Raw genomic sequence first — 15,668 nt, forward strand, 5'->3', positions numbered from 1 at the left:
CTTCAATTTCCTCCATAGTTATTGGCCTATTCAGACTTTTTGATTCTTCCTGATTGAGTTTTGGAAGGTCATATATTTCTAGGAATATGTCCATTTCTTCTAGGTTATCCAGTTTGTTGAAATAGAGCTTTTCATAGTATTTTTTAAACAATCCTTTGTATTTCTGAGGGGTCTGTTATTTTGCCTCTTTCATTTCTGATTTTTTTATTTGGGTCCTCTCTCTTTACTTCTTCGTGACCCTGGGTAAGATTCATCAATCTTGTTTATCCTTTCAAAGAACCAGCTCTTGGTTTCATTGATCTTTTATATTGTTTATTTTGGACTCTATGTTATTTATTTCCACTCTGATCTTTATTATTTCCTTCCTTCTGCTCACTCTGGGCTTTTCTTGCTGCTCTCTTTCTAATTCTTTAAGTTGTAGGGTTAGGTAATTTATTACAAATTTTTCTTGTTTTTTAGATAGTCCTGTTTTTTAGATAGGACTCTCAGGACTGCTTTCACTGTGTCCCATAGATTTTGGATTTTTGTGTTTTCATTGTCATTCGTTTCCAGGATGTTTTTAATTTCTTCTTTGATCTCTTTGGTAACCCAATCATTGTTTAATAGTATGATATTTAGCCTCCAAGTGTTTGAATTTTTTTATTGTTTTTATTGTAGTTGATTTCTAATATTATGTCATGTGGTCTGAGAAGATGCTTGATATGATTTCAATCTTCTTGAATTGGGAGAGACTTTGCCTGTGTCTCAATATGTGGTCTATTTTTGAGAATGTCCCATGTGCACTTGAGAAGAATGTATATTCTGTAGCTTGTGTGTGAAATGTTTTGAAGATGTCAATTAAGTCCATCTGATCTAGTGAGTCATTTAGGATTGCTGTTTCTTTGATGATTTTTTGTCTAGAGAATTTATCCAGTGATGTCAATGAGGTACTAAAGTCCCCTACTATGATTGTATTGCTGTTGATCTCTCCTTTGATATCCTCCAGAAGTTTTTTATGTATTTGGGTGCTCCTACATTTGGAGCATATATGTTTATCAGAGTTATATCCTCTTGTTGTAGCAATCCTTTTAGTATTATGAAGTGGCCTTCCTTTTCTCTTGTTATGGCCCTCACTTTGAGGCCTATTTTGTGAGATATAAGTATTGCTACCCCAGCTTTTTTTTCATTTCCATTTGCCTGAAATATATTTTTCTATTCCTTCACTTTCAGTCTGTGTGAGTCCCTTGTTCTGATTTTGATCTCTTGTAGACAGTATATGTATAGGTTATGTTTTCTTATCCATTCAGCCACTTGATGTCTTTTGATTGGAGCATTTAACCCATTTATGTTTATGGTTATTATTGATAGGTACTTGTTTGTTGCCATCTTCATTCTTTGTGCCTGTATTCTTTCTTGCCTTTTTATTTCTTCTTTTTACAATAGCCCCTTTGGCATTTATTGCATTGCTGGCTTGGTAGTGAAAAACTCCCTTAGACTTTCTTTGTTTAAAAAGCTCCTAATTTCCCCTTCAATTAGAATCACAGCCTTGCTGGATAGAGTATTCTTGGATTTGGTCCCTTGCTTTGCAATGCTTTGTATACTTCATTCCATTTCCTTCTGGCCTGATGTGTTTCTGTTGAAAAATCATTTGATAGTCTAATGGGAGATCCCTTGTACATAACTTTCTGTCTCTCTCTTGCAGCCTTTAAGATTCTCTCTTTGTCATTAACGTTTGCCATTGTAATTACAACATGTCTTGTGTGGGTCTTTTCGGGTTCATCTTGTTTAGGACTCTGTGCTTGTGTGACATTTTTCCCCCAAATCAGGCATGTTTTCTGTCATTATTTCTTCAAATAGGTTTTCTAATCCTTGCTCCTCTTCTTGTCATTCTGGCATGCCTATTAAATGTATGTTACTTTGTTTCATTTTGTCCCAAAGCTCTCCTCCTGCTTTCTAATTTTTTTCTCCAATAGCTGTTCAGATTGGGTGTTTTGCTGCCCTATCTTCTAATTCACTAATTCGGTCCTCCACTTCTTCTAGTCTATTGTTGAAAACTTCCATTGTGTTTCTTATTGTAGCTATATCATTTTTTATTTCCTCCCGATTCTTACATAAGTTGTTGATTTTTCTCATCCATCTGGTTTATGAACAGTATGACCATTACTCTGAATTCTTTTTCTGACATATTGCATGCCTATGTTTCATTTAGTTTCTTTTCTGGGAATGCCTCCTTTTCTTTCTGTTGGGGGTTGTTTTTTATCTCCCCATTCCTGCTAACACTGGTCCAAAGCTCGCTGGCTGGATGTGCAAGGCTGGCCTGACACCTTGGTCTTAGGGGGCAGGGAATGCAGACAGAGGCTTGCCTGTGGGACTTACAGGGCAGGAGCCGACTCCTCGGTCTTAGAGACAGGGAACTCAGCCAGAAACTCACCTGCGGGACCACAAGGGCCGGGGCAATGCTGCAGGCTTGGCGGGTGGGGAAAAGTTCAAGACTCACCAGCAGGACGCTTGGGAACTACACAATGTGCTGGCGGGAGACAAGTGCACTTAGGGACCCACAGGAGCCCACATCCAGGAGGCTGGAATTCGGGTGTCTGGGTCTGCAGCTGAGGTAGAAGATCTTTGGCTGGAGTGCCTATAGGGCTCAGGATGGCGTCTGAGGCCAGTCTGGGTGGTGGTGAGGCTGGGCTCCTAGTCACAACAGCTCTCTCCTTCAAGATGGTGTGGTTTCTGTCAAGCCGGCCACCCTGGGAGTGATTTCAGCAGTAGCAGAGGCTCTCTGTCTAGGATAGCCTGGTCTGCCAGCCCCTGGACGTCCTGCAGGGTCTAACTGTCCCTCACTCACACACACACCACACACGTCCACACATCCCCTTTCGCTCCCTCACTCACTCACGCTCTCTGTCATTTCCATTCTGCTGGCCACCATCTTCCTATCTCATCATCATTGATGTTTCTATCTCTCTCTTGCCCTCTCCCTTCCTCTCTGAAATCAATAAAACTATATTTTAAAAAAATGGCAGTAGAGTAAGTGGATGCTGCACAGACATGCTCCCAGGACCAAACTAGAATTACAACTAAAATATAGGAATAATACCCTAACTGGTTTGGCTCAGTGGATAGAGCATTGGCCTACAGACTGAAAGGTCCCAGGTTCAATTCCGGTCAAGGGCATGTACCTTTGTTGCAGGCACATTCCCAGTAGGAGGTGTGCAGGAGGAAGCTGATCGATGTTTCTCTCTCACCGATGTTTCTAATTCTCTATCCCTCTCTCTTCCTCTCTGTAAAAAATCAATAAAATATGTTAAAAAAATAAAATAAAATATAGGAATACTCCCTGAATAATCAACTGAAGACTTCCGGGAGAGAACCCTCATAACCAAGGATGGAAAGTGGAGACCACATAGAGACTGAAGTTTCAGAGGGATATCTCAAATGTGGGGTGTTGCCACTGAGAACTCTGGGGGTTAATCCCCAAGCTGGGCCCCCCACCAGAGAGCACCAAAACTGAGAAGGGTATGCACGTAACAACTGGCTGTGAAAAGCAGCAGGGTTGCAGTCTGCAAGGAAGAGACAACTGTTAATGTAGACACCCTCTTAAAGGGGCAATGCACAAAAGCTGTGGAGCCATCCACCTTGTGCTCTGGCAGAGGGAAGGCAGAGTGGACTGGAGCTGTGTGAGCAGAAACCAGTGTTGGAGGCTCTGGGATTAGACCTCAGAAGGCAGACACCCTGGTTTCATATGCTGAGTCATTCCCTCACACTGTGGAGGTCATCTATCTCATGCAGACAATTGCTATCTAGGCTGTTTTGCCTGGGGAAGACAGGTTACCCACCTTGGGAAACACCTTGTCCCATGGTGTGGAGTTGCTGAGGCCCATTAAGAGACTGAGAATAACAATTTGCCTCCAGGCAAAGCAAGTGCCCCACCCTGATGGGAAAAACTCTCACATCTGTGGATGACTGCCTGAGGGCTATTCAAGACTAAATCCAATCAATCTGCAAGAGGAGGCTGTCTCTGAAGGTGTTGAGTCTTTGTCAGAAACAACAATTGAGCCCTAGCCGGTTTAGCTCAGTGGAGAGAGTATTGGCCTGTGGACTGGAGGGTCCCAGGTTCGATTCTGGTCAAGGGTGTATGCTCAGGTTGCAGGCTCAATTCCCAGGAGGGGGCATGTGGGAAGCAACTGATCAATGATTCTTTCTCATCATTGATGTGTCTATCTCTCTCCCCCTCCTCTCTCTCTCTCTCTCTCTCTCTCTCTCTCTCTCTCTCTCTCTCTCTCCTCCTCCCTTCCCTTCCTCTCTGAAATAAATAAAAATATATTAAAAAGGAAACAGTGGTTGACACTGTCCTAACTAGAGATTGAAAGGTGTATCAGATCTACTTAATAATCAATCACAAACCCAAACAGGCATCCAAAATGAGGAGAAAAAGAAATAACCTCCAAATGAAAGAACAAGAGAATTCTCCAGAAGAAGACATAAATGCAGTGGAGATAGAAAATTTATCTGACATAGAATTCAGAATAATGATGGTAAGATGTTCAACAGCATGAGAAAAGATACAGTAACTATGAAAACAGAAATAAAGAATGAGATAGCAAAATAAAGCCCACACTGGAAGGAATACATAGCAGATTAGGGGAAGCTGAGAATCGGATCAGTGAATCTGAGACAGGGTTGAAAAAAACCACTCAATCAGAGAACCAAAAAGAAATAAAAAATAATTTAAAAAACACAGGAGGACAGCTTAAGGGAGTTGTGGGGCAATGGGAAACGTAACAATATTCACATAGCAGGTGTGCCAGGTGAGGCAGAAAGGGCTAGAGAATGTGTTTGAAGAAATAATGGCAAAAAAAGTTCTCTAACCCGATGAAGGAAAAAGTCTCACAAGTTCAGAGCACATAGAGTCCCAAACAAGAAGAACCCAAACAGGCTCACACCCTGACACATCAAAATTAAAATGCCAAAAATTAAAGACAAAGAGAATCTTAAAGGTAGCAAGAGAAAAGCAAAGGGTTATCTACAAAGGGGCTCCCTTAAGGCTTACACCTGATTCCTCATCAGAAACTACAGTCCAGAAGGGAATGGCATGAAGTACTCAAGGAAATGGAAAGCAAGGATCTAAGACCAAGATTACTATATCCAGCAAGGCTATCATTCAAAATAAACAGTCAAATAAAAAGCTTCCCAGACAAAAAAAAAAAAAGGCTAAAGGAGTTTATCACAACCAAGCCAGCATTACAAGAAATGGTAAAGGGACTGCTGTAATGAGAAGAAAGAGAGAGAGAGAAACCTAGGCATACAGAATTAAAAAGGCAAGAAAAAAGAAAAGAAAAAAAATTAAAACGGCAATAAATAAGTACCTATTAATAATAACCTTAAATGTAAATGGATTAAATGCTCCAATCAAAAGGCATAGGGTAGCTGAGTAGATATGAAAACATGACCCAACTAAATGCTATCTACAAGAGACCCACCTCAGAATAAAACACTCACACAGAATGAGAATGAAGGGATAGAAAAAAATTTTCCATGCAGAGGTAAAAGAAAAAAAAAAATGCTGGTGTAGCAATACTCATATCTGACAAAATAGACTTCAAAAGGAAGGCCATCACAAGAAACAACAAAGGTCACTACATAATAATAGATCCAACAAGAGGATATAACCCTGGTAAACATATACGCACCCAATATAGGAGCACCTAAATATATTTTTTAAAAAATATTTCTAGAGGACTTTAAGGAAGACATCGACAACAATACAGTCATAGTAGGGAATTTTAACACCCTTCTGACTTCACTGGATAGATCTTCCTGACAAAAAAAAAAATTAACAAGGAATCAGTGACCCTAAAGGACACACCAGGATCAGATGGGTTTAATTGAAATTTATAGAACATTTCACCCCAAAGCTACAGAATATATATTCTTCTCAAGTGCTCATGGGTCATTCTCAACGACAGACTACATGTTAGGACATAAAATAAGTCTCTACAAGTTCAAGAAGATGAAATCTTGTCAAACATCTACACAGATCACAGTGGAATGAAATTAGAAATCAACTACAGTAAAAACACCCAAAAACATTCAAACACCTGGAGGCTAAATAGCATGTTATGAAACAATGAATGGATTACCAATGAGATCAGAAAGAAATAAAAAACTTCCTACAAACAAATGAAAATGAACACATAACAACCAAAAATCTATGGGACACAGCAAAAGCAGTCCCAAGAGGGAAGTTCATAGCACTAGAGGCCTACTTAAAAAACAAGAAAATTAATAATAAACTATTAACCCTATAACTTAAAGAACAAAAGGAGAACAAGAAAAGCCCTAAGCAAATAGAAGGGAGGAAATAATAAAGATTAGAGCAGAAATAAATGTCATAGAGACAAAAACAAAACAAAACAAAAAATCAATAAAACCAAGAGCTGGTTCTTTGAAAGGATAAACAAGATAATGAACCATTAGCCAGACTCATCAAAAAACAAAGAGAGCGGACGCAAATAAATAAAATCAGTAATGAAAGTGGAGAAGTAACCACTGACACCACAGAAATACAAAGGATTGTAAGAAAATACTATGAACAACTGCCAACAAGCTGGACAACATGGATGAAATGGAAAAATTCCTAGAAAAATACAATCTCCTAAAACTGAATCAGGAAAAATCAGAAAACCTGAATAGTCCAATAACTACTGATGAAATTGAAGCAGTAATTAAAATGAATAAATAAAAGAAACAAATAAAAAATACTCCCAGCAAACAAAAGCTCTGGATTAGATGGCTTCACAGGGGAGTTTTACCAAATAGTCAAAGAAGAATTAACACCTATACTCCTAAAACTATTCCAAAAAAACCCAAGAGGAGGGAATACTTCAAAGCTCTTTTATGAGGCCAACATTATCCTAATTCCAAAACCAGATAAAGACACTACAAAGAAAGAGAATTATAGACCAATATCCCTGATGAACATAGATGCTAAAATCCTCAACAAAATATTAGTACATCAGATCCAGCAATATGTTAAAAAGATCATACACCATAATCAAGTGGGATTTATTCCGGGGATGGAAGGCTGGTACAATATTTGCAAATCAATAAATGTGATACATAACATAAACAAATTGAAAGGCAAAAACCACATGATCATATCAATAGATGCAGAAAAAGCATTCAACAAAATCCAACATCCATTTTTGATAAAAACCTCAGTGAAGTGGAAATAGAGGGATCATATCTCAACATAATAAAGGCCAAATATGACAAACCTACAGCCAATATCATACTCAATGGGCAAAAACTAAAACCATTTCCCCTAAGGACAGGAACAAGACAGGGACGCCCGCTTTCATCACTCTTATTCAACATAGTACTGGAAGTCATAGCCACAGCCATCAAACAAAAAGAAGAGGTAAAAAGCATCCAAATTGGAAAGGAGTAAGGAAATCTGTCATTATTTGCAGATGACATGATATTGTACAGAGCAAAACCTAAAGACTCCACCAAAAAACTACTAGACTTAATAAATAAATTTGGCAATGTAGCAGGATGCAAAATCAACACCCAAAAATCAATAGCTTTTTTGATACACCAATAATGAATTCTCAGAAAGAGAAACTAAACAAATAATCCCATTTACCATTGCAACAATAATAATAAGATACCGAGGAATAAACTTAACCAAGGAGGCAAAAGACCTGTACTCAGAAAACTATAAGACTTTGAAAAGAGAGATAGAAGATGACATAAACAAGTGGAAGAATATAAAGTGGGGCCTTGACTTATGAGTTTAATTCCTTTTGTGACGGAGCTCGTAACTCAAATTACTCGTATGTCAAATCATTAAGTGAACAAGTGAGACACATGATGCTGGACTGATGTGGCATTCACTGTGACGTTCGCTGCGCCAACTAGCGGTGGGGTATCTGAAGCTGGCTTGTAACCCAAATTTTAGCTCGCAACTCAAAGCAAAAAATCGGCCAAGAGACGGCTCGTATCTCGAAAAACTCGTTAGTCGGGACACTCGTAAGTCAAGGCCCCAATGTACCATGTTCATGGCTTGGTAGAATCAGCATCATTAAAATATCCATACTACCCAAGGCAATCTAGAACTTCAATGCAATCCCTATTAAAATACCAACAGCATATTTCATAGATTTAGAACAAATACTCCAAAAATTTATATGGAATCAAAAAAGACCCTGTATAGCAGCAATCCTGAGGGAAAATAAAACAAAGTTGGAGAAATTACAATAATGATTTAAAGTTATACTACAAAGCCACCATAATCAAAACAGCCTGGTACTGGCACAAGAATAGGCATATAGATCAACAGAACAGAACATAGACCCCAGAAATCCACACAAGCCATTATGCTCAATTAAAATTTAAGAAAGGAGGCAAGAGCATACAATGGAGTCAAGAAAGCATCTTCGATAAATGGTGTTGGGAAAATTGGACAGAAACATGCAAAAAAATGAAACTAGGCCACCAACTTACACCATACACAAAAATAAACTCAAAATGGATAAAAGACTTAAATGTAAGTTGAGAAACCATAAAAATTTTAGAAAAATCCATAGGCAGCAAATCTAGGACATCACTCATAGCAATATGTCTACAGATACATATCCTGAGGCAAAGAACACCAAGGAGAGAATAAACAAATGGGACGACATCAAAATAAAAAGCTTCTGCACCGCAAAGACACCATCAGCACAGTGAAAGGGCGCCCACTCTGTGGGAGAACATATTTGCCAATGATACATCCGATAAAGGGTTAATCTCCAAAGTATATAAGGAACTCATACAACTTAACAAAAGGAAGACAAACAATCCAATTAAAAAATGGGCAAAGGACCTAAATAGATACTTCTCCAAAGTGGACATACAGAGGCCAAAGGACATAAGAGAAAATGCTCAAAGTCACTGATCATCCAAGAGATGCAAATTAAAATGACAATGAGGTATCACCTCACATCTGTCAGAATGGCTACCATCAACAAATCAACAAATGACAAGTGCTGGCGAGGATGTGGTGAGAAGGGAGAGCCCTAGGACTCCCACTGCTGGTGGGAATGCAGACTGGTGCAGCCATTATGGAAAACAGTATGGAGTTTCCTCAAAAAAAATAAGTATGGAACTGCCATTTGACCCAGTGAACTCACTTCTAGGAATATATCCTAAGAGACCCAAAACACCAATCAGAAGAATGTATCCACCCCTATGTTTTTAAGATCTGGAAAGTGCCCATCAGTAGATGAGTGGATGAAAAAGTTGTGGTACATTTACTAGTTCACCATGGAATACTGTGTAGCAGTAAAACGGAAGGATCTCTTACCCTCTGAGACAGCATGGAGGGACCTAGAGAGTATCATGCTAAGTGAGATCACATGATCTCACTCAGATGTGAAATCTAATGAGCAAAATAAACTGATGAACAGAGAGAATCCAGAAACATGGAAGCCTGGAACAGACTGTAGACTCTCAGAGGGAAGACGGGGGAGGATGGGTGGGTGGAAGGTAATTAGCCAAAGACCTTATATGTATATATGCATAACCCATGGGCATGGCCAATTAGGTGGTGAGAGGCGGGGGCAGGGTGCAGGGGTGGGCTGGAGGGTGTTAATGGGGGGAAAGGGGGACATATGTAATACTTTCAACAATGAAGATTAAAAAAATAAATAAATGAAGAGTATTCCAAGATAAAAGAGAGAGCGAGAAGCAATGACCTGCTTGCACATAATTTGCAGACCTTCTGTCTAGACCCCTGACTCGGCCCAGGAAGGACCTGCTAGCTACCTTGAATACACATCAGTGCGTCCAGTGTCCCAGAAACATCGCCTTTCTGAGTCTCCCCCAAAAATCAAGAGCCACACACAAGTGGATCTGTACTTTTCAAATCTGTTTTAACCCTGTGAGAATGCTTACCACTGAGATATTGCAGTTGACGAGCTAACGAATGCACACAAAATTAACGAACTTAAATGACGCCGCTAAGACTGCAAGCAGCCTCTCCTGGCACTGAGTAGTGGAAGCGGGAAGCGCACGCGCCAGTCTAGCACAGCACATCCTCCCTCTGCAGGCGATGAGCGCCAGGAACTGAACAGCCCTGCGGCATCGACGCCCTCCCGCGGCCAAGGTTCCTGTGAGGGAGCTGGGGTTGTAGTCGACCTGTGTAACAGTCCTTCCCTTCATCGTATTCTGCATTCTAGACGGAACCCATAAATGAAAGCGACTGCACTGCACTAGAAGTTCACTAGGGTTACATGTGAGTCAGCGTAGCCGTCTGTTAACGCTCACGCCCGTGTTCGTTAACTTTCATTCTTAGTAGTTATAGGCCTTTGCGGTCATTTCATTATGTCCAGCCAGCAAGGGTATTTGCTGCAACTTCAAAAGGCATTGTCTATGAAATATCTAACAGCAGCATCGCAACCTGGGAGACAGCCTGTGTGTCTGCCCCGAAGTCTCAGTATCTTAGAAGAAAATCTTATATTTCTCGCCGTTTTTATTGGTTACATTCATTTATCACATATTTTTACCTGAGCTTAAACACTAAACTTTATCAGAGCTTTGCTGTGACTACAGGTTTCGATGAAGCTCAGTGAGAAAATCTTATCTGTGTTACAAATTCCTCATGATCTGTCTATCAGGCATCTTGGATTACAGCCAACAACACCTGATGGATTGAAGCCTTTTGCCAACAGGTCAGACTGTTTCCCTAGTATTTCTCTCTCAGATATACCGAGAGCACCTATTTCAAAGAAACAGGAACAGCAGGAATTCTGGACTCCTCGGCAGGGTTAAGCAAACAGAAGCAGTGGTTTAAAAAATACAACCCATTTTTATACTTCAAAAAATAACTCAAATAAATTAATTTCTTAAACAGTATAGAAGTCCTGCAGGTGGCTGGACTGGTTAGAGCATCACCTGCGAGTCCGCGGCAGTAGGTTCAATCTCCAGTCAGAAGCAACCAGAGTCCGCGCCAATTAGTGGAGCGAGGAGCTGGCCTCGCTCTACCTCCTCCTTTCCTCTCCCTAAAGTCTATGCATTCAAAGCAACAACAACCAGAAGCAGCGGTACCCACCGTAGATCTTCTGGATGCCCTGCAGGTCGTCGCTGGGGAGCTGGAAGCTGTCGGTCTCCATGTACTGGTAGAACGGGGCCATGATGGCCGTGGGGTCGTTGGAGTGCTCCAGGCCCAGCGCGTGGCCCAGCTCATGCACGGCCACGAGGAACAGGTCGTTTCCTGTGCGGCGAGAAGACAAGGCTGACTGAGGAGCACCCAGAGCAGAGCCGGGCAGACACTCGAGTCGTCCACATGCACCCGAGAGCAGTGGGGGCATTGTGACCTCAACTTGCTTTCTCCCTGGATGTCCTGCCTGTGCTGGGTCACAAGCGGGTGGGGAGGGGGCTGCGCAGGACGCCACCTGCATGCAGGCACGGGGAGGGATGGACAAGGAAGGGGAGCTGAAGAAAGCACAGCAGCGTCAGAAATGGCTGCTCCTGCGTAGGGAGGTCGGGCTCTGTGTCTGCCTGAACAGCCTGCGATGCAGGAGCCCTTTGGTGAGCCCCCTGGACGCGGTTCTAACAGACACAAGAGAGCAGGGCAGCCGCGCCCGCGGCAGCAGAGGAGAAAGGGAGGCTCCGGGACAGGCTGCCCTGTGCCCAGTCATCCTTGTGTTTATGGAGCTGCAAATAGAACTCGGGTCATTATTTACGTATTTTTCCTGCTTATATCATTTTTTAAAATTAAAAAAATTCTGTTCCAGTTGACATATAACATTACATTAGTTTCAGGTGTACAACACAGTAAACTGACATATAATTTACTAAGTGATAAGCCACTAAGTCTAGTGCCCACCTGGCACCACAGAGTTGGCACAAGATGACTGAGAATGTTCCTAGGAGAATGCAGGCTGTCATGTGAAGACTTATTCTTCCTCACTGACTTAGAATGTGTGTAACTACATATGCTCTGTGACTACAAACTCCAATCAATTCATAGAGGAGCTGATTCCATCCTTTAAGTCAGAGCAAATCTCAGCCCAGCCCTGCAGTGCTGAGGGCACAGCAGACGGTGCAGGCTGCGGGGTGCACTCATCCCTGGTCCACGGCCCCTCACTGTCCACTGCATGCCTACATGCTGCAGGCACTGGTCTAGGCCCCACTGACACAGATGAGAGCACATCATACAGAAACCCCTAGCCTCAAAAAGTTACATTCTAATGGGGGAGACTGGAAAGAAACAGGATAGGAAAGTAAGGCATACAGGTGTTACACAGTTACATGATAGAGGGAGACATACAGGTGTTACACAGTGACATGATAGAGGGAGACATACAGGTGTTACACAGTGACATAATAGAGACGTACAGGTGTTACACAGTGACATGATAAGGGGAGATGTACAGGTGTTACACAGTGACATGATAGAGGGAGACGTACAGGTGTTACACAGTGACATAATAGAGACGTACAGGTGTTACACAGTGACATAATAGAGACGTACAGGTGTTACACAGTGACATGATAAGGGGAGATGTACAGGTGTTACACAGTGACATGATAGAGGGAGACGTACAGGTGTTACACAGGGACATGATAGAGACGTACAGGTGTTACACAGTGACATGATAAGGGGAGATGTACAGGTGTTACACAGTGACATGATAGAGGGAGACGTACAGGTGTTACACAGTGACATGATAGAGACGTACAGGTGTTACACAGTGACATGATAAGGGGAGATATACAGGTGTTACACAGTGACATGATAGAGAGAGACGTACAGGTGTTACACAGTGACATGATGGAGACGTACAGGTGTTACACAGTGACATGATAGAGACGTACAGGTGTTACACAGTAACATGACAGAGACGTACAGGTGTTACACAGTGACATGACAGAGACGTACAGGTGTTACACAGTGACATGATAAGGAGAGATTTACAGGTGTTACACAGTGACATGATAAGGACAGGTGTACAGGTGTTACACAGTGACAGGATAAGGGGAGACAGGCAGAGGCCGGGAAGCTGGAGGGCACATGGAGCCAGGACACGCAGAACTTTGGACAATGGTGACAGATGGCTTCTAGTCTGAGTGGTGGGGCCCTGCACGCTCGGAGCAGAACAGGGACCCGCTGGAACGGACAGTGACCAGGACTCTGTGGGACCCTTGGGAACTAGAAGCAGGGTGTGCCAACCTGGGATGTCGGCGCCAAGATGCGGGCGACCTGGCCTGAAGCAGGAGTGGCGGAGGCCAAGGGAAGCAGTGACATCCTGGGTGTATTTAGAAAGGACGACGACAGGGCTGCTTAGAGAACAGAGTGCAGGTGCGAGGAGAGAAAACGGGAAACAGCCCAGGCGAACTGCTTGTGTGTGTGTGTGTACGTGTGTTGTGTGTGTGCGCATGCGTGTGCGTGCATGTATGTGTGTGTGCGTGCATGTGCACGTTGGTTTGCTTGGTGAGGGTGAGCGTGGGCAGCATCACCAGCAGCTCACCCGAGTGTTCAGTCTAAGACGCCGTGGGAGTGGGTTCTGGCGACGTTGCAAGAAAAGGCACTTCCTGAGACTCAGGGCGCGTGATCTTTATTCCCATGGAATCGAACGCCTGGCCCCTTCCCCCCGTCCTGCTGTGAAGAGTCCAGCCTGTCTCGGGCAGGGCCGGATTAGGCCACGGCTACTGCCTCTGCTCCACGGGAAAGCCCATCCAGCCCAGCAGGGTGGCTTGGCGGCGCTCCCGCTGCCGTGCAGGGCGTGTGGGGTCTGCCGGGCCGGAGCCATGCAGCTGCCACACCACAGGGCTGTGGAGGCGCACAGGCGAGTGCGGGTCACAGAGCCAGCGCGCAGGGAGCAGGAGCGCAGAGAGGGGCTTCGCCGATGAGCCCTGCTTGCCCTCTCCAGCCAATGCTTTTTTCCAAGTTAGACTGACAGCAGCACCTTCCCCGCCTCACTCCGCCTTCACGTCATGCACCCCTGGGTTTTCTTCCTGTTATGAACATTAATACACCGTCTAATTACGCTGATAACAGCTCCACCTCTGACAGGAAGGAGGGCAGCGTGCAAGGGCCCAGTCTGGTCGGTGGTGGGAGCCTGGCGGGCCCTTCAGACTCTCCTGAGGCTTCCCTGTGCTGACACAGGAGGTCCTGCTGAGAGGAGACCATGGAGGCAGGAGCGAGGAGAGGCCAGGCTGGCGCACAGGGTGCACGGGCTGCGGAGCGCTGTCACCGCACTGGTGCTCAGAGACCGAAGGGAGGGGGGTCGCTGTGCGGAGGTCTCTCCCAGCCTCAGCCCACGGTGTGTGTGCGACATTGGTGACAACTTCACCAGTTTTGGTATCAAGGTGAACAGGAAAGGGAGCGAGAACAAAGGGGCTGTGGGTATGTGAGGGAGTGACTGCTCGCCGCGCATGGATGTCCCACAAGGCAGGAAGCATAACACTGTGGGGCGAGGTAAGTGATGAAATCAATTTAAGACCAACTCCCACATTCTGACGTCCAAGGATATTTGTATCACGGAGCAAGGGAGTGGGCGGGACAGACGCTCCGCGGGGTCAGAGCAGAGCCTGGGAAGGGAGGCTGGTTAGACTCTGACCGTTAGAGCACCGCCAGGGGTTCCGGTGAGGATGCCCGGCACCGAGAGGCCAGCTCCAGGTGAGCATCAGCATCACCGGAAGGAGACCCTGAAAGGACGTAAGGGGCTGGGGTTCAGGCTGCGCTCCCACTGCCTGCCAGGGAAGCCCGCGTTCCTCAGCGAGGCGACGGGCCCTCCTCGGCCAGCCTCCTCCCAAGGCCACCTCCACCTCCGTCCAGCACAGGGCATGTGCTTTTCAGTGCGCAGGCCTCTGAGCTGTCTTCCTGGGGGGACCCCCTTCGGCGTGCTGGAGGCGGACGGAGCAGGTGATGAGATGCACCAACGCCCCCTCTCTGCGGAGCCTCCCGGGTGCGTGGCCCGTGCGCTGTGAGCCCACCACTCCTCCAGCAGCCCCTCCTCTGCCCTTGGCGCTGACTGCACCCATTCTTCGGCAAATCTTCCCCATCTACACTGAGTTCTTTAAAGACCGAAATGCTGCAGTGACCAAGGCCAGAGGGCTCACGCAGACCTGCCGGCTGAGCGAGGGCCCAGCCCCACGAGGGAATGAGCGGGCAGTTTCTGGGGGGAGTGCGCCTCGGAGTTGGAGCTGCAGGGTAGGATGCAATTTCCAGCTGGACACGGGGCAGGACTCCCCCAGCTCTGCTGAGGTGTAACTGACAAGTAAATCGGCACCACATTAAAAATGCACAGAGTGGGGACTTGATACACATGTGCTTGGAACGGACTCCCTTCATGGAGCGAATGAACACACCCGTCACCTCGCACATCCACTTTCGTGAGAACCTTGTTTCTGCTCACGTTTCAATCACACGACAGTGATCACGGCCGCCACTGGGTTTTTCACAAGGTCCCAGGCCTTCCCGTCCACAGCTGAATGCGTGCCCCCTTCGCCAGCCTCTCCCTCCCACCCACCCAGGGTCTCTGACTCTTGTGCAGAGGACTGGAATGGAAAAGAAGGATGAGAGACTGAAGAAGCAGCTACTCTCACTTGGCTTCAGACAACGAACTACAGTGCCTGACACGTGTCGGCAAATACCTGTGGTCACAGGTAATAAAGGGGACCCGTCCAGAGGAAATGCC

At 44.8% G+C, this 15,668-nt stretch overlaps 1 protein-coding gene across 1 annotated transcript in view; it reads right to left on the minus strand.

Moving 5' to 3' along the window:
• The window catches only part of MMP16 (matrix metallopeptidase 16), a 165,761-nt gene that overhangs the window by 32,243 nt on the left and 117,850 nt on the right, over positions 1-15,668 (minus strand). The window contains exon 5 of the mRNA XM_081111387.1: positions 11,075-11,236. Coding sequence (XP_080967513.1) covers positions 11,075-11,236 — 162 coding nt within the window. The remainder of the gene's footprint in view (positions 1-11,074; positions 11,237-15,668) is intronic.

This window comes from Myotis nattereri, assembly GCF_964212035.1.
Source record: "Myotis nattereri genome assembly, chromosome: 17".
NCBI classification, from domain to species: Eukaryota; Metazoa; Chordata; class Mammalia; order Chiroptera; family Vespertilionidae; genus Myotis; species Myotis nattereri.